Source organism: Coturnix japonica, chromosome 6 (genome assembly GCF_001577835.2).
Source record: "Coturnix japonica isolate 7356 chromosome 6, Coturnix japonica 2.1, whole genome shotgun sequence".
Lineage (NCBI taxonomy): Eukaryota > Metazoa > Chordata > Aves > Galliformes > Phasianidae > Coturnix > Coturnix japonica.
Window position 1 is genome coordinate 15,757,725 of NC_029521.1, and position 20,232 is coordinate 15,777,956.

The 20,232-nt window shown below is 41.6% G+C and overlaps 1 protein-coding gene across 6 annotated transcripts in view; it reads right to left on the bottom strand.

The window, feature by feature from the left end:
* ARHGAP22 (Rho GTPase activating protein 22) overlaps positions 1 to 20,232 on the bottom strand; it is a 118,384-nt gene that overhangs the window by 30,158 nt on the left and 67,994 nt on the right. For 4 of the 6 annotated variants that reach the window (XM_032445609.1, XM_015866665.2, XM_032445612.1 and 1 more), the window contains one exon: positions 5,551 to 5,727. In XM_032445609.1, the coding sequence (XP_032301500.1) occupies positions 5,551 to 5,727 (177 nt within the window). The remainder of the gene's footprint in view (positions 1 to 5,550; positions 5,728 to 20,232) is intronic. The other 2 variants (XM_032445610.1, XM_015866666.2) reach the window with 1 other exon arrangement.

A 20,232-nucleotide genomic window follows, 5' to 3' on the forward strand; every position in this document is an offset into this window, starting at 1 on the left:
GATGAGGGCAAATCTTAGCAGTAAAACATGAGGCGAAGAAGGCATTGAGTACCTTAGAACCTTTTACGTCCTTTGTCACCAGGTTTCCCATCTCTTTCAGTAGTGGGCCTAAACTTTCTCTGGTCTTCATTCTACTGTTGATATAACTGAAGAAGCCTTTCTTGTTGACAGTCACATACCACATCAGATACAAATCCATGTAAACTTTATCTTCCTTAAGTCCATTCCTGCATGCTTAGACAGCTTTTCTATATTTTCCTTAGTTTACCTGTCCCTGTCCCTACTCCTTCTATACTTCATTTTTAAGCTTGAGCACTGTCAGGAGCTCCTTTTTAATCCATGTAGGCCTCCTTCCACCTTTGCCTGATTTCCTGTACATCAGTGTAGACTGTTATTGAGCTTGGAGGAGAAAATCCTTGAAAATCAAACAGCTCTCTGCATCTTAGTATCTATATCCACAAGCATAACTTCCTGTAATACATCTGCCCGGTGTAAAGCTAGCCAGCATCACCTCACAGATGATTCATGCATCTCCCAGTCCTAGGCAGATAACTGAACTCATAACCCCTATCATTTTTCTCTTTCTCTCCCCTTGGTTGGGCCCACCTCCTACTATGAGACAACACTGAATAGCAAACACTGATAAGCTGAACCTGGCGCCAGCTGTCTCTATGCAGAGATAACAGCACATAGGCACAACAAACACCTAGTGCCACTCCCCACACACCTGTGGGAGCCTAAGCAAGAGAAGCCCACTCTGCAACCAAGTGAGGGGGCTCTTTGAAGACCAGGCAGGAATCCCCTAGTCTGCCACTCTAGGGGAGCCCTCTAACCAGACATGGAGCAGAAACTTGTTCTCAGTCTTCATGCTGGGCAGACAGAAGAACAGAAATCACCTCTTTGCTCTTCATTTCTGTGATATCTTAGCATCTCAAATCCACAAATACAATTCTGTGGTCATGATGGTGTTACTGGAAAATCCCCATCTAGCAGGTAGAAAAATTAAATCCTAAACTCACAAGACTTAGCATAATATCAGAATTCCTACGGAATCTGGCATCTTTGCGGACATGCATTTAATAACAACATCAGTTCCTTCAAAACAGTCACTTTTCTTTCATGCAGATATTATCTGAAAGACATCTACTTATGTAAAAATAGGATACCTCATTAGGCCTATGTAGGACTACCCCTCTACTACTAATAATGACACTGAGATGGGTATTAAATTAAACCTTGGAAAATCCTCCTCTGGTTTTCAGCTCTCCTCAAACATAAGACATGATCTGCATAAGGTCCTCCTCTGCACTGTTCTGCTGGCAAAAGAAAGAATCCACATGTCAAGCTTTATCCACATAGAGAAATAGATTGGAATTAATGATAACAGAGCGTCTTTCCCAGTGGACACTTCTGCAGAGTCCATTGGTTAAAAAGTTACTATTCCTCAGAAATGTTTCTTCTCATGGAGTCATGGAGTTCCTTCAGAATTATTATGCTTTCACAGGTAAAGCTCTCCTTGTTTGCCTAGAGGAAGCAAATTCCCTCCAACTGTTTTACTCCCCTTCCATCACAAGGAACTGATGAAAGCTTAAGATAACAAGGAGGAGGAATTAGGACAAAGTAATCGAGAAAGAAAGGGGCTGGGACATGCATTTCTGGCTGAGGAGCAAGGAACTGCTCATAGCAAGAAACAGCAAGTAAACAGAGGGAAACACACAAACAGCACATGATTAATATACAATAATTCTGTCCCCACGCAGTGCTGGTCATGTGCTGGACTGTAAAAGTGCTATACACAGCTCATGGCTTTCAGCTCAGGATACTGAAAAACTCAGCTTTTGTATCACCAGGCCCAAATTCAGCTTGAGACATGCTATGTTTTAAATCTTACACAAGACAAAAATGAAGACATGAAAAGTAAGAGGTGAATAGATGGCAAGGGACCTCTTTAAAGTAGCCATATGTCTTCTTCAGGCTGGAGGTACTGCTACAGTGCAGATTTAGAGTGAGAAAAGATCTCTCCACCTCACTACTCCCAATATTTTCCATACATTCCATTTCAGAGGATGCTGGCAGGCTCACTCTCATCCAAGACTGTGGACAGCCTATATTTCCAGCACTAAGTCACAACTATAAGGCTTCCATATTAAAAAGCATCCAGAGAACAACATCACTGTAAGGCACAGAGGGACTTTTCTAGATAAACTTTGGTTGTGTAAACACAGAGAAAAAAAATCATTCCTTTTGGAGGTAAGAAGGATCAGAGGAAACAGTTTTAAACACACTTTGTCAGAATGTGCTCCAAAATTCACTTGCATCAAGCCTCTGTAACAAACATTATCCCTGAAGACATGAACTCAAAACATACAGCTTACTCTCAAATCTCAACTCTGAATGAGATGGACTAGACTCAAGAATTCAAGAGCCTAAAACTTAGGGATATGGTTCCAAATTATTTTCTCCATAAACAGGACAACTCTTCTTCAAAAGAGCTGGGAAATCTAGGATTTTATTTTAAGACCACCTTCCAAATGGTTCTGAAAGCATGCATTCTGTAAGGCTTGTAAGCCTGAACATGTCTCCTATTAATGATTTCAGATCCTCAGCAGCTTTGGAGTGTTTTCTATTTTTAAAAAATTTAAAAAATCTTTGCTCTTCACCTTTAAACACAGTTCATGTGTCCACCTCAGCATGTAAGAAGATACCTTCAACCTTTTTGATTTATATGCTTCTTCAATACATCAGCAAAGATTAAAGTGGGGCTAAGCCTCTCATTTTATCTTGGCATGATTCATTATTACACCGTATCAGCCTTCATCAGAGCTGGATATTTACATACTAATAATGCAGCCTGCATTATAATTCTTAACTCCCATTCCTTCAGCGTCATATATTAAAAAGTGTCGATAGATAAGACTTGGCTCTCAAATTAGCAGTGGTAGCAAAGCAGATTTCAAATTATTCAATTAAAACAGAGACAGCTATGTTTACAGTTCTCCCACAATTGAGGTAGGCTGGGATTTCACTCACAGAGAAGATACCCTGCTCTGATTCTGATGAAGGAGGGATAGTTTTGATCATTTAGAAACAGCGAATTGGGTGTTTTAACTATCTCCCAGTTATTGGCATTCTTATAAACATTTTATGAACAGAGACTGAGGATGCAGTTCCATGGTTTGTTTAAGCCAATTGAAGTGTAGGTTGTGGCCAGAATGATCAAGCACAACTTTTTCCACACCACCACCCTCACTGTGCTAGAACTGCTGCTATTCCTACCTGCACAGCTGGGCAAAGGAGCCAATTCACCTCAAAACTAATTCGCTCCTGCTTCTTTTCTCCCAGATCATTTCCTCCTGAACAGCATAACCACTAGTATCAGCAAAATGAAACCTGGTGGCAACACATAGTTGTAAGGTAGGAGAAACCCATTGCTGACAGCGGATAGTACACAGTTTAGAGGAGCAGTGAAACAATGTATCTCCACACGTAGCACTGACTACAGAGCATAGCAGACAAAACCAAGCTAGCTTTGGGCTGCTGAATTTGAGTAGCAAGGCAGAGAGCTAAGGCCAGTCTGCTCAGCCATGTTCTTGAGCAGCTTTGATCCAGAGATAAAAACTCCATACACAGCTTCAGTTTTTTCCAACTACACTTCACTTCTATAGGGCAGCTTAAGCCAACTTAAATCCACATCAGCAGTGGTCTTAACACTGACATCAACAGGAACTGGATCAAATCTGCAGCATCTGAAAACAAACAGCAGCTGCTGTACTTCCTCAATGTCACTTCACTCCCACACTCTCACAATTCCAGCATTCTATGTTTTTGATATTTCTTAGAGTAACAGCATGTAAAAATATCTGCTCTCATTCAATGGGAAATAAAAATTTTACTCTTTACCACTGACATTATGTTTAGAGGTCAAGAAAGAGAGCAGACTGATTAGGACAATACTGCCTCCAGGAAGAAACCAAAATGAAAAATGCATCAATCTCTGCTTTCATGCCACTCTCATGGCTTTGATTCTAAGAATCTCACAATGGTAAATTATTTTACTTTAGTGCTTTAAGTAAGATGTTTGCTCTGTGTCTACCTCGAGGCTGGCATGAACACTGACAAAAAAAAAAAAAAAAAAAAAAAGACAAATTTGCACAGATATCAGTGGTGCTGAAAACATCATGCCCTAAAGAGGGGGTCTGTTGCTGAAAAGTATACTGTGTACCATGACTGATTGTTGCCTTTATCCTCACAGCATTAATTTGATACCCATAACAAAGCTGAAAAATACATACAACTCAGATTCTGAGACTTCAGGGGAGGAACTTCCCGGATCTACCCTAAGCTCAGTATGTAGAAGATTCTTTGCTATGTACCAGATTTCTGAAGGAAAGAAAAACAAGCATATTACTCATGTTTGAGGAGAAATCACTGTAAATCTGTTTCTGCTAATGAAAAGAACTTGCTTATACTACCCAGGGCACAAGAACATTTCATGGGACTTCACCAAAACATGTACAATCTGCCTTTTGTATGTATACCCATTCTACAAAGAGAGGTCTAGGAAAAAATATCATCACTAGAGATTATATCTTCTCCAGACAAACTGAGCTGCTACACAGAGTCAAAATTAGAGGAGTTATTTGGAAGAAAAATAAAAATGTTACTAACAAACAGTGGATCTTCTTAGCAATCTTGCTTCAGCTGCATTCAATTGCATTCTGGCCACATTTTTTTACCCTAGATTCAGGAATTAGTGATTTAATTTCAGCAAAGCTAATTGTATTACTTAACTCTTATCTGGCACTTTTTATCTTTAAATATCTTCATCCTTTATCTTCAACCTCTTAAAAGAAGTTGATATCACTATCTACATGAGATATCACTATCTGCATGAACGCCGATCAGGAGCCACTTCAAAGTTGCTACCACCAACAGTGAACCCAGCAGAAAACATCTGTGAACTCTTGTTCAGTACCACACTGTTAAAACATCCATCTAATCTTATGACTTGAGAATTTGATGACTGCAGTACAGTATCAATATTCAGAGTCAGGATTTTTTGTTCATTTTAAACACAGAGACTATCAAGCATGGTATACTTTACAGGTGCTCTCTCAAATTGACCCTGTTCTTTCCACAATCAAGCCAGTGGAAGCTCAGTCTTCTCAACCAGGCCCAGACCAAATTAAGAGTTTTGCTGCCTCTGGCTGTGAGATGGTAAAAGACGGGCATCTGCCCTTGAGGTGGAAACCAGAGATAACTGGACATACCCTTTTATGTCCACAAGAATAAGAAAGATCCACAGAATAGTTATCAGCTTTAAGAAACTGGGCATTGACAATAGCGATGTCTTTGTTATTACCACCATTTCTGACTGTGAGTAATTCATATGGATTTGACCTCCACTTCCATTCCCTTCCATCCCCTGGCAAAGAAGCCTAAACCCAATCTCCATGCTGTAAAACACTTTAGACAATCGAGAGATTATCTAGGCATCTCAGTGATTTTACAGTGTTACACATATCCTAGTATCACAAGAATATGTTTTACCTTGAGGCAAATGTTTTAATTTATGTGCATGTGAGCTATTTGCAATACCTCCACCAAACGGAGCCCATATAACTCGTCGGATAGCTTTCACCCAGTCTTCCATTTCATTCTGGGAATTAGCCATGAGCAGGAAAGCTTCATGATTGACAGGCATCTTTTCCCGGTCTCCCGCACCACCTGTAAGACAAAACATAAAACTCTTTTGGCTTCTAGCTCACAATTAATGTTTAAAATGACTAAAATTCTGGGTCAAAATGATCAAATAATAATTTTAATTGAGCAGTTTTACGCATTACTCCTACTCATATGCTGCAGCACTCACAAAGCAGGTCGATAAGAATTCAAAGTTGAAGTAAAAAATGTGCATTTCCAGTGTAAGAACTTGGAGATATTGTTCTTGCGGTCCCAGCAGTAAACAAAGGGAGACCAGAAGCTGTAGGACCCTGCAGAAGGAGCTCAAAATGAATTTCATATCTGTGCTAAGGCACTGAGATATCCAAAATGACGGGTCAAGGGAATCCTAGGACAATTCATTGTTTAAGATACTGAAGTTGCAAGTCCATCTGCTTTCCTCAAGTCCCTGGAAGTGTATAGTCTTGATACAGAAAGGGACACATTCTGGATGAGCTGGATGCAAGCAAATGAGGCCATACAAATACCTAACAGCTTCATTGGAGCAGCCTATGTATAAAGAGGATGCTGATCTTGTCCAGTGCAGCAGCTGCATCACCAGAGGCCTAGAGCATCACCATCACTATGGAAACTGCCTTTGGCTTTGCCACAGAGATATCACAGCTGCTGTACCATTGCCATCTCCAGCTTATGCAGCTTCCAGTACTTCGCAGCAAGCTGGAGCCGCCAGTCTGCACTGAACAGCCAAAGATGCCTGTCTGTGGGATCCAGAGATAAGAGCAGCAGACAATGGTTTCTGCACAACTGACTTATACATGTGCCTCATAAATCCTCACTAATCTGGGGGAAGGAGCAAGCTGGAAGCTGCCTGCTAGCCACAGAGTTGCTTATTCTCACTATGAAGTGATTCCTGGTCTATCAACACCCATACACTATGTGTTGATTAGCAAAGCAAAAAAGAGTAGTATGAAATGTGTTGGGAAGGATTTTGTGGCAATTCAATGAACAAGGGAAACTGAGGCAGTCTTTCAGTAAAAAACAGAGATGACCTGGAACTAGGTACATGGCTTAAGAAACTAAAGTCAGGACCTTTTTCCCCCACATATATCCAGATTTTGATTCTTTCCCTACAGCACTCTCCCAGACAGTCTCCCATTTTGAACTTAACGAATAATTCATATTCACAGAATCACAGAATATCCTGAGTTGGAACAGACCCACAAGGTTCATGGTGCCCAACACCTGGCTCCACACAGGACAACTTCAATTCCAAACTACATCTGAGAGCAGTGTCCAAATGCCACTTGATCTCCAGAACTCAGGTTGTGTCCACTGCCCTGTGCAACCTGTTCCATGCCCATCGCCCTCTGGTACAGAACCGTCCCCTGAACCCATGCTGTTCCCTCATGCCCTGTCACTGTCACAGAGAGAAGAGCTCAGCGCTGCCCTCCACACCTTGTGAGGAGCTGCAGTCTCCCTCCAGGAGGGCTCCCTCTAGTCTGCATTGAGCAAACCCAGGGACCTCAGCCACACTCCCCACTCACCTTTCCCTCTAGACCCTTCACTCTCCTAGTCCTCCTTTGTCCATTCTCTAACAACCCTTCATCTTTCTTAAACAGTGGCACCCAAAACTGCACATTAAGATATACAAAGCAGAAAAGCTGCAAGATGCACCAAACACTAAGTTGTGTTCTGGCTCCAGTGTCCACCCCAGATTTAAAAGCTGTATGCAACCTGGACCCATGTTTTACCTTTGGCCCTCTTCCAGGCCCTGATAGGTTACCACGTCTCTGCATTGCCAATCCCAAACACTCCAAAAACTCACTTTTTCGTTTATTCCTACTCTCCTTTCTCTACCTACAGAGCCAAAAGACATGGGAAACCATTCTGCAGGATTTTTCTTCGCTCCACTTCTCCAGAACTTCTTTTTATCCCAGTTTCCAATAGGCCTGGCTGAGAGACACAATCTCAGTGATCTCAGTGCTGCAGTGAAATGAGATGGGCGACTGATCACCAGACCTCAGAGGACTCCACTCACCCCATAACAGACACCTCTTCACCTAAATTCACTCCCTAAGTAACACTACACTAGCTACTTTCACCACAGTCAGACACAACTGTGAACCTTATAGTCAAGGCATTCATAGCTGCCAGTTGATTTGGATGTACCCTGGCCTTGCAAAATGGGCTGTTTAGCTCTACTGTAGCCTTTTTCTATCTATTTATAAGTATTTATCCATGTATTTATAAGTGTATGTGCTGTATGGGACATACTGCCAGCAAACAACAGCCTGGTCAAGATAAAACTTATCCCATTCTTAAATTAAAAGCAAAGCCTTTTCCAGCTAAACCACGAAGTACAAGAAGAGAGAAGAGACTTAGTTCAGAATGAATTACAGACTGCAAATTTAACGAGAACAGTTGAACTAGTGCATGCAACATGCAGCTGAAGATGAAGACTCCATCTGACTGAACTTCTGCAGAAGTGGCATCTCAACATTTTCTCCCTGATTCACTGCACCACAGGGACCTGACTCCAGCTCTTTGGTTCCTAAAATGTTACTTTGAACCTGCCAGTTGCCTTCTAAATCTTTTCAGGCCTTTTTCAGGCCAGCACTTAGGGAAAAATATTTATATTTCTATTAGACTCCGTAAAAAGCAAGAACAGGATGGGAAACAAAATGATTCCTGTGCATGCTGCAGAACCTAGGCTTGAGACTGCCAAAAACTACACATACAGCTCCTCTGCAGTTAGCTTTCTCCCGCTGATCTTCAAATTGAAGCAAGGTCACAATCCTATAAGCTGTCTGTGGGAGAGTCAGCAGTGACTAGTCCCAAGAGTACAAGTAGATAAATAGAACTCTGTGCTGGGACACTGGTGTACAAATCAGAACTTCAGAACTGCTCCTCTGAGGAAGTCTCATGTGTTAGCATGTGATGAATAAGCAGTGGCAGAACAAGCAGACCCACCTATAAATAACTTTTATTTTATGACTTTCTAATCTTGTTCCTTTCTGCACACTGCTGGCTCCTTTCACTACTACACCACCAAGGCAGTGAGCAGAATTAGAGCTCCCTGAAGTGCAAAGTTCAGGTGCTTTTCTCTGTGCTGCAGAACATGACTGCTTTTGAGTTTTAGTAGTTTCAAAAATGAGAAACAGCTAGATTCAAATATTTACATCTTCTTAAAAGCAAAGCAAAACAAAAATCTTTCCTTCTACTACACCGTCTTTAGAAATCCAGAACACTATTGGAAATTCATAAGTGCTTTCATTTCCGAGCTCAGACACAAACAGAGTAGTTTCAGATTTGAACTGAAACAACACAACTGAACAACTCAAACACTGCATGAATTCAAGCACGCTTGTCTTTAGGAAATGGAAATCAATTTTAAATCCTTCAGCCTAGAAATGTTTAGATATGGAATTTTAATTTTGCCCATCCCAGTGACAAGAAGCTCACACTCAGACACCGCACCTCTTTTTTTGCCCCATAGGGATCCACTGCCTACCCTGAGCAGCTGAGAGCCTCCAGCCCTGCAGCACAAAAGCATGGCTACTGCACAAATGAAACAGGACTCTGCCTCCTCAGCACCACAACGTGAGGAACAGTCTGCTAACAATTTTAAACACAGACCAGTGCTTTCCATTCCTTAAAACAGAATTTCTCACTCATCTTTAATTAAGCCCCCACAGAAACAAGACTGGCCCTCAGAGAGCTGCTCTGCTTAGCTCAGGACTGCCAGGGGCAGGCATCCCAGCCCTTCCCAGAGTTACTTTCAGCTCCACATCAGAGGAAAATAAAATAGTCTGCTAATAGAGTGTGCAGGCACCTTGATGCCACCATGGTTTGATACACATTCACTGGAAAGCACAAAGACTAACATTATACCACATGTACCTGTCCTGCCTGTGCTCCTGTCCAGGGATCTCAGAACAGCCCTCTAGTTGCATCCCAACCTTTATACAGCTGTTTCCAGTGAGGAAACCTTGGCAGCACTGAGCTATTTGTGGAGCTATGCCTTGCATCCTCTTTCTCAGTGTAGAAGCAGAAATTCAGCAGAAACAGGACTGGACTTCCATGTAGGAGGTGGTCCAGCCCAACTGTGTGTAAAAAGGGGAACATTTACATTCTCAAGCAAAGCTGCTTTCAGGTTCTGCTGAAGTTGGCAGCTTCTTGTTTTGCTCAGATCATTTCCCTCCCTCCTCCACCACATCTGGTTTGCCTTTCTCCCATTTCTTACATAGTTCCGCCTACTGATGTGTTTGTGTACTGTCATCATATCAACTTCACTGAACATTTACATAACTATAAATGCTTGTGTATGTGTATATATTTACATGTTTGCAGTGCTTTGGTGTGGATAGCAGAGTGGCATTTCCAGTAGGGTGAAACTGAGTTGGCCATGCACATGTTGCTGCAGCACATAGGGTGGTAAAAGGCAGTTTCAAGGCTGAGTTATGAAACTGCTGGTGTCTGGGAAAGGCAAGGTTCAAAGGACATGTTTGCCCTCAATACTACAACAAGTAGTGACGGGCAGCCTCTGATTGCAGACAAGCAGCAACAAAGATCTTGACAAATGGACAAAAACTAACAGCCAACAGCTGAAGAGAACAATTGTAATGATTCATCTACCCTGACCTGTTCTTCATGATGGTCCTAAAGGTGAGGATCAGATTCAGGGTTCTAAGGTCCCCTTATAATGTAAGAAGCTGAAAAATAAGGCAGATGAATTCTGTCAAGGTGAAGGGCAGCTGTACTGGGGGAAGGCCCAATCTTTCTTTGCACAGTAAGAAAAAATAATAGCCTTGATCTTCAGATTATGAAAAGAGATGGAAGAAATGCTAGTAAGTAGGCAAGAGGTTATTAAGAGTGCTTGGATTAGTCACCTGAAACCACTCCATTTTGTCAACCATTGCCTTTGATTCTGGCTAACTGTCTTGAGCATTCCTCTTCCACTGCATTGTTCCCAGAATTTCTAGGAGCATGAAATAGTGCAACATATCTGAACTTTGGGTTAACTTGCCCTCTGAAGGACGCAGTTTAAATTTCAGTACGCTCAGTGTTAATTCTACCATTTTTCTGCTGTTCCCCCCCTTCCACCGCCAACCTCCCCCCCCCCCCCCCCCCCCCCCCCCCCCCCCCCCCCACGATGATCCTTTAACAGGTGGAAAAGCTTTCAAGGAATAGGAAACTGCTCTTGAAATGCTCCATTTAGGCTATGTGAGGAAAAGCTGTAAGAGAAAACTAAAAGAGACAAGAAGCAGAAGACAAAAATCAGATTAAAAGGAGCTACAGGGGAATGACAGAAGAATTAAGCAGTACAGTGAACAACAACATTTGCTCATAATGTTTTTTATATTTTTATCCATCTATATACAGACCCTTATACACACATATATATATACACACAAATACATATATATACATACACGCACACACAAACATATATATGTGATGCCCAAGTTTGAAGTTGATTCTGAGAGTAAACTTGACATCACATTTTTTAAAGCTTACACAGCATGCAAATGAAAGAAACATGCTTTGGATCAAAACTAATTTATTCTGTCTTGGTTTAATTTTTCCTAAAGAAGCATACATTATTTTTGGTGAAGGGGTATTTTATTTCCACAGCTTGGAATCAGTTTGAGGGGCCTTTCTTTTGGTTGTAGCAATGAGGGGAAAAAAAATCTTAAATCCCTTTTGCTGTACTGAGTAGGTACAGCTCATAAATAGACACGCTTTAAGTCTTCTTGGAGGAGGATTTAGAGGTATGCACTAAACTCTAATTGACTTTCCAGTCAAATATGAATCCTAATTTACTTAAACACTTTCAAATCCCACAGGCTAAATGCTAGTTAAAGACGACAATCACATTTTCAGAAGTTGCAGCAAATAATTTTCTTGAGTCCCTACGTGATTTTCAGATCTCAGATATGAGGCCTTGTCCCAGATGATAATGACAGTCAAACAGCCTAAAGCCGCTGCCGTTCACTACCTTACCTAGAGGCCCTGTCATCTGTCCTCCCCCATAGCTTCTGTGGCTTCAAGACCACTACTGCAGTGTATTTCATATACCATTAAACAGCTTTAAAGAAGCACCAGCAAAGAGATTAGAACTCAGAATTATGGTCTCTTGTGCAAAAATTCTGACAAGACTTAACATGAACAGAGGCACTACAGATTTTCTGTACTGACACATAAGCTACAGAAAACCCTTAAAAACTTGAGGCTAGCATTCTGTTTCAGTTGTCAGGATAAAGTGTATGTTTTCTAAATGTATAAGCTATAAATGCAGATTTGGTTAAATCTTTCATCTTTTATATAAAAATGGTATTAAGTGAACTTGAGCTTCGTTTTATTTGCAACTCCTGCCTGGAAATTCCTTTCTTGGTAGGTGTCATCTGCATTGCTCTGAACTTGCCAATTAAATTAGATGAACAGGTTAACACCATCATTCACTTCAAATAACCTCTTTGTTGTCAAGACTCTGAAATTTTGTGAGGAAACCGCTGCTTTGCCTGGGATGTATTGCTCACTGTGGCTGCAATGTACAGTCTGAACTTAGTTAAGCTGAATGCACACCTATGGGAGGGCCATCTCCACTGGAGCAACCCAAAAACTAGGGCTGAGATGAACAGAGATACCACACAACTGTTGAGTACATTACTTTTCTTAAGGACACAGCATTTCCCTTGCACCAACACAGCTCAGGCACTACTCCCTCCAGCTCCTGCTCACAACTACTTTGCTCCACAAAAAGAAGGACCATTAACTAAGATCCTGCTGGCTCCCTGACCAGAGAGATTTCTGGGTCTGTGAAACATGCTCCCAGCTGTGTTTAGTATCCCTATGAACAAGTAGCATTGTTATTACTTTGAGCTTTGTTCATGTCAGCTTCCACTAGGTAACAGAAAGTGATGAAACCTCTCCAAGATGTTCACATTTAGTTTAAGAAGTCAGAACAATCACTTTCTGTAGGAATTTATCAGCAATAACACAAAGAGAAACTACTGAACCACCAATTGCTGGGAGCTGCATTAAACCACTTTGCCTCTGCTGTGACTTGTGTGTTTCATCCTGAGCGGGAATGCCAAAGTAACTACACTCTAATTATCTCCAATTATGCTTCAGGGTTGAGACTGCAAAATAAGTGACAGCTTGATCAAATCAATTAAACCCTTGTGGCTAGATTAAAATTATATTTCCTGATAGGAAAGCACTGCGCAAACTAAACACACTGACTTCCAAACATGAATCACAGTAGAAATAACAGCTTCTTAGGTGGAGATCTCAGTGCACAGCATCGTGGTCACTGTGTATTGAAGCAATACTTGCTGACAAAGCAGAAAAATACAGGGTACAGCACTGTTTCTGCTGATACCAACACTGTTTGCCTGCCAAGTAAGGGGTACCTGGCTCCTTGGCATCGGTTAATTTCTGCCAAAATGAAAGCTGCTGCAGGAAAACAAGGTGTTGGAAGCCCAGGCATATTTGTGGTTCAGCTTCTTTCGTTTGCAAAAAACCCTTCCTTCAAAGCCAGTCTGACATCACCAGCTGTTAGAAGGCTGTTTACCTTATGAAGCACCTTTCTGAAAATGCCAGACAACCTTTGTTCCTCTGTTCAGGGGTGGGGGGTGGGAGGGATTTCTTCCCCCTCAAAAACCACCCCAGTTCTGAAACAAAATAAAGTCAGAGGTCTCAAATGAGGATGGCAAGGGGGAGGAAGAAAAGGCTGTGCAGCTTTTTTCTCCAGCATGTTCCACAGACAGCCTTGTATCAACAGGAGCTTGCTTTCCCTCACCCTCCTTTCTTCCAGTCCAGAAAACTAACGCTTTAGCCTTTCCTCAATACACTCAAAATCTTCAACCCTTAATTATGAACTGCCCAAGCAATGCAAACTTCTGACCCTGTGTGTCATTTGCCCTTTCTGAGGCCAGCAGAAGACACGCACTTGGGGGCCTACTGGCAGAAGGGTATGCCAGCTCCTGCAGGACACATTGCAGAAGGCACAGAAGGCAACTAGGAATTTGAGGGTACAACAAAATGACAGATGTATAAAATGAAAGACTCAGAAAACAGTGGCACATCCATGTAAAGCAGGCTACACAGCTCAGTGTAGTTCTCCAAGGCAGCAAGTGCTAGACACTTCTGACAAATGTATTAAATTACATATTCCAACTGTGGTTATGTTTACACACTATTTTAAGGAGGAAATTCCTTCCTAACTAAAGATGATGATCCCTCATGTTTTGAAAAATCTGAATGAAGATGACTGGATAATTTTTATGCATTACCAAGTAACCACAAGCAATTTTCTAGCTCTTAAGCTCCCATTAATTTCTTAAAATCTTTAAAGCTGGGGATAAGAGTTGAGGGAAATTTCAAATTCTGATGAGCAGTGAATTACTACAACATCAGAACAGCAAAATCAGATCTATTTTTCTTCAACAATTCCATACTGGAAAGTCAATATCCAACTTCTACATTCTTCTGGGACTGCTGTGCCCGCATTTTCCAGGTATGCTCACTGATAGGAATGAAGTGTCTCTTGTGCCTTCTAAATAAGTCTCACTTAAACTACCTTCTTATCCCCCTTGCTCCTCATAAACCTGATTCTTCTTTTCCTCCACACCTAACTCCACAGTGAAACTTAAAAATACAGTGAGAAATTCTTTTAAGACTCTTGTCTGCCATCTTAATCAGTACTCCAGACTCTAAATGATGCAGAACTGAGCCAAAGCCATCAGCTGGTACAGTTTCAGCTGCAGAGAGCAGCGCTCTCAGCTAAGCCAGTAGAGACTCTGTTTCTATGTAGAATGAATACAGAGTTCTTCAGAAAATCAAGCCAACCAATTACAAACATTATTTTCTTCAGTGAAGTGACTGAAGCTTTACAAGCATGGTTTTGGCAGCAGCAAATACATGAACTATCATTAAGGACTCAACACTTACTTTGTTTTCAGTTAAATAAAAAAGCTATTTGTTGCATTAGTGTAGAAAAGGAACTGAAGTGCAAAAGAACATACATTGTATGCCCTCTGTAAAATATTGGCAATTTTTGGGGAGAAAAAGCTAGCATTACTGATTTAAAGCAGAATTTAAATGCTATGTGAGATATTCTGGTCTAAGTCTCCCTACAGTTTACACAGAATCGCAGTTTTATAGCAGTCTCCTTCTGTATCTGGCTATGTATTGGTTAACCAATGCTTCTTCTAAACACGACTGTGTAACACACATTACTTTTCACTTATGACAATAATGCTGCCTGGCAAAAAGGACAATCAGTACTTGTCACTTGGGCTAAGCATTACAGACACTTGGAACACACTCATGGATGGCTGTTAGAATTGAGGTTATGCTGATGCACAAAGCAGGGCCTCAAATCTTTGTGTTTTAGGACAATTGTCAATGGCCTGCAAGCAGAATAAAGCTATAGAAAAATAAATTCTACTTCTTCCAGTGGCAACTGACGTATTTGTCCTTGTTAACAGTATAATCAAAAAGTCCATTAAAAGTTCCTTTGAAGTGATTAATCATTAGCAGATGCAACTTCATGTTTAAAAAACTTGCTGATCTAGATATGACTTAAACAAGAAATGAAAAAAGCCTCATATGTAAGCAACAATTCATCCTAAGAGTTGTCTTCAGCTGGTGGACACTGAAATTAAATGGAGCATTGCATCAGACTCAATTCCACAGAGGAAGTCCAGTCTGCAGCATTCACTGCCATTAAAGCATACTACGATATTACAGATGTACGTTCCTTTCTGTTGTGTTCTATCTCAATGCCTGTACAGGATATGCCAAAGGCCTGCTCACAGGCATTGTCTCTCCTGCCAGTTAACACATTCACCTCTACATTGTACATACAAGTAATAAAGCTCAGGCTGACTCCTAGATCCACAATACATTGCCAAGAGGTCTTCTAAAACAGCTTATGCTACTATCTAGTTTGTAGTGATTTGTGCCACAAATGTATCAAATAGAAAACAGATGGCAGAAGTGCCAACAAACTAACAGGTCTCTGTTCTGCCCCAAGCAAAGGCTAATGACCAAAGCTAGATCATAAGCCTTGTAAGAGGCTCTGGTTTACTAACAAGACAACCTAGAAGAACCTAGGAGTCCTGGGAACACAACCCACAGGTACACACAGCAAATTCATTCCAGTACAAGAACATATTTGTGGCATGAATGTTCACATTGGCTGGCCAGTCTCTGTCACTAGACTCTAAAGTTATTGCTACAGCAAGAAATGTTACCCTGTGAAGTCTCTACAGAGAACAGGGAATCTTCAGCAGCTGAATTTTCTCTCAGCTGAGGATTGAGTACCAGATTGATTTTTGTGCTGCCAGGAGCAGGAAGGCCATTCTGACCATGTTGATTTCAGTGGCCCTGCCCCACAGATGTGTTTTGCTCACTCTGTGCACTGATGAGAGAAGGCAGCAGGGTGCATCCACCTTGCGAGCCTCTTCCTCTTCACCCAGCTCCTTCCTAAGAGCATGGAACTGTACACAGCCATCACAGACAGTGCATTAAAAAAATTTTTGTCTTCTCAGTCAAAGGCAGGACAACAAACAGGATGGGAATATGCTGAGCCATTGGCATGGTATATCAAAAAGCCTTCCAGCTTCTGTTCCAAAACAAAAAAAATCTTGATAAGCCTAATTCCAGCAGCTGCTGCCAGCAGTATGTGGCCTTCCTTACCTTGGGGACACCTGCTGAGTTGCTGCCTCTTTAATATTAGATTAAAACAGTGGCTTTCCACATAATGAATTATGTATCTACAGTGAAGCTGTGCTACACAGGGAGCCAGGGAAGCTCTGGAAACAGAAGAAGCATTTGGTCTAATGGTCTACATGTCTGGAAAACATCACAGATGGCTTTATGACTTGCCTGAACCCCAATCTGCTAACAGAAGGTATCAGGCAAGTGTGGCAGCTGCTTACTCTTTCCATCCCTATTCAAAGAATCATAGAATTACACAGGTTGGAAAAGACCCTAAAGATCATCAAGTCCAATCTCAGCCTAACCATGGTACCCTAACTCTAACAACCCTCTGCTAAATTATATCCCTGAGCACCACATCCAAATGGCTCTTCAACGCATCCGGGGACGGTGACTCAACTGGGGAGCCTATTCCAATGTTCAACTACCCGTTCTGTAAAGAAGTGTTTCCTAATGTCCAACCTAAAATTACCTGAGTGCAACTTGATGCCATTTCCCCCCATCTTGTCACCTGTCACCAGTGAGAAGGTGTGTAAGCACCTTTCAGATACTGGAAGAGAGCAATAAAGTCTCCCTTCAGCCTCCTTTTTCCACAGACTAAACAGACTATTTGTTATTGAGAGTAAATGTTAACTTGAAAATCCGTAAAAGAACATATAAGGAGGGGAATCATAGCTATAGCCTTGCACATCTTGTGACTGCAACCAATTTCTAAGACAAAGTTGCTTGTCAATATTATTTTTATTTCAATGGTCCACAGCATGAAAATGAAAACCCAAAGATATCAATATACTAATGCCTTGTCAATCTGGTCTCTGCTATACTAACCAGCTGCATTTAAGAAAGACTCAGACTACCACAGAGGAGATTTAATAATTCTCTTCTCCTGTTTAATTTAAACTAGGTGATTATGTGCACACAGACATGAAAGCATTACAGAAAAATGATTACAAAGAGTGTGCATGTATGCAAATGCATGTAAAACATCCTGTGCTTGCAGATGTTCTAGGCCTGTCCATGTTGAAGTCTGAACAGTAGCAAAGTCTGAGTCTCAAAAGCAGACACAGCGTAAACAGCTCTTCTTATCACATGCCTTATGCTAAGACTCAGCTTCCTCCAATCTAGTTTTGTTACTCCTCTGTCCAATTACAGATATCCAGTATGGCTCAGATAAGAAATAGTAACATCACTGCAAACAGTCTTACAACAAGGACATGCAAATGGAAGTCATATTTGTGAATGTTTAAATTAATATAAATCATATACACTGCACTGCTGGACCACTTGTCACAGAAATAAACACCAGTGTTTCAGTTTTAACTAAGGAGAAACAGGCACAGAGAGGTTAAAATTATTTCCCAGGGCTATATTGTATATCAGCAGGGAAATGCCTTCTCTGCACTAAAAAAAAACAGTTTTCAAATTCCACAGTGTGAAATTCCTACACACTAACGCAGAACTGAGATACAAGGGCAGTAAATTATTGCAGGATGGTATTGGCTAGTGAGTAGCAGAGCAAGGAATGAAAAACAAATCTATCAATTCCAGGCACCCTGGATTAACCAAACACTGATAATCACACAGAAAGGAATACTTTCTGAATGTTTGTGGTGTGCAAATGCAAAGGCAACACTGGTCCTAGAAAGTAGAAAGCAAAGAATGAGATGGAATAAACTGAACAGCATGAAGATTGCTCCCCTAGCACTCTCCAAAGTAGTGCTCTTGAAATAGGAAAGCCACATTAGAAATTAGGAGTGTACTGTGTCTTGAAAACTGCTCCCTCGCTCGCAGCCCCAATGGTTCCCTGGCACATCCTCTACTTGGAGAGCTTTAACTCACAAGCTGAAGTCACCATTCTCTCAGCAGCACATGCACTGCTCATTGAGAGGCGCAGCAGTGTGTTGGCCAACTCTGCCAACTCCTGGAGAGAGTGTGGCCTGAATCCCACAAATGCCTGGATACTGACTGGATAAAGCCCTGGTTTCACTCAGATTTTAACACTGATGAGGGATGTTTGCACCAGAGCCACATGACTGCAAGTTTTTTGCTGAATGACAGCCACATCTTCCTGGGGCCTTTCCAGAGCCTTTAGTACCCACAGACCCATGGAACCCAGCACTCTGCTTCCTAGAGTCACCAACTGCTCAACGCAGTATCACGCAGCCATGATTCACACTGCCTGTGGGCTCACCTTCTACCAAAACATGCCTTAATCCCAGGCACATCATCACAACGTGTTTGCACCTTGCTACATCACCAGACTATGGAAGGAATTTATTTGTAGTTTTTAAGACTAACTTCCTGGTGAAATATTCCTGGAAAATAATACCCTGCGTGGTTCAAGAAGTAACAGTTATCCAGCCCCATTTTCTGCCTCATCATGAGGCTCTTGTCCTGTTTTCTTCACTGGAGCAACCACCATATACATGGAGAAGGAACTTAATAAAACAGAAGGGGTCATGTCATACTGCCTGAGCTGCAGAGTCAGAAATAAAGCTGCACCACAACCCTTACATCCCTCTAATAACAGAGCTAACAAGTTGCTCTTCCCTCAGCCCTACTAGGTTGAACTGGTGATGTGTTCATCAACTGTGATGTGTACTTCAGCTGGCCGGCTGAAGTTCAAACACAAGAGCTCCATTTCAACATGACTGTCAGTTGTAAAGCACCTTTACCTCCAGTCCTTACTCCCCTCAAGCCACAATGTTGTAAGGGTTTGAACACTTATTTTCACTGAGATTGCCTCCTCCTAATGCCCATAAAATCATCCACACTGCAAGCACATCAGAGGAGGAAGACTGTCCAGAACAGGGAACAGGCGATGAATCAGAGCTCAAGGCCAGATTTTGCTCGTGGCCACCCCAGGGGTCTACCAAGACTGAAGCACTGAGCATAGCAACAAGATACATTTAAAGTCTTATTACTCGTTATCATACAAAGAGTCTCAAACAGCAACCATCAAACACCCTGATGTTGCTGGGTGTGCTCTGTTCTTCCCAGGCAGCAGCCAACATCTCCTCCAAAAGAAACAGCAACGTGGCCTGTTTTTTGCATGTGGCATCATCCCCACCAACCTCATTTTCTAAGCACAAAGAGGAAGCCCACAACATTAAAGAACACCCCCTCCTTTGAAGTTGAGATTGTTTGGCTTGCCGGGCTACAAACAAAAACTGTGTCTTAATCATCTGGCTTTGAAGTCTTGTAAATCTACAGCTGCAGTGAAGTAAGGACCAGTTGGCAATAAAACATGCAATGTTATTATTTTTGCATTAAAGAGGAAAAGGCTTCGCCAGAGCTGAAGCTTCTTTTACTCTTGATTTCTAATGGACAAAGAGAAAATCAACAGTGACTCATCAGATCAGAGACAATTCTGTCTATATAATATTTTACACTCCAGTTTTGAGTGGTATTGAGCCAGTACTCAGCGAACCACCAAAAAGAGAGAAATGTTAATGTAGGAGGGCTTAGGGGAGAACAGTTTTAACAACAGGCTGCAGGTGGTGATAAATGTTTTTCATTGTTTTGATGTCTTGTTTAATGTGGGTGGGGGTGTAACTGTTTGGAGTTTGATGTTGCTAAATATTGGCAATAGGGGAAACAAACGAGTTGTTATTTGTGTCTTTCCAGAGACTGTCATTACTGTAGTTTTACCACAGTAGGCTAAGAATGCATCACCAAATAAGACCTGTGGGAAATCTTCACAGGAACATCACAGTTTACAAAGCAAAACATGAGAGAATGCTGTGCTTTGGGCCTACCTGTGCTATTTCGTGGGTATCCCAAAGCACTCTCAACTTTCCCACAAAAAAAAAAAAAAAAAAA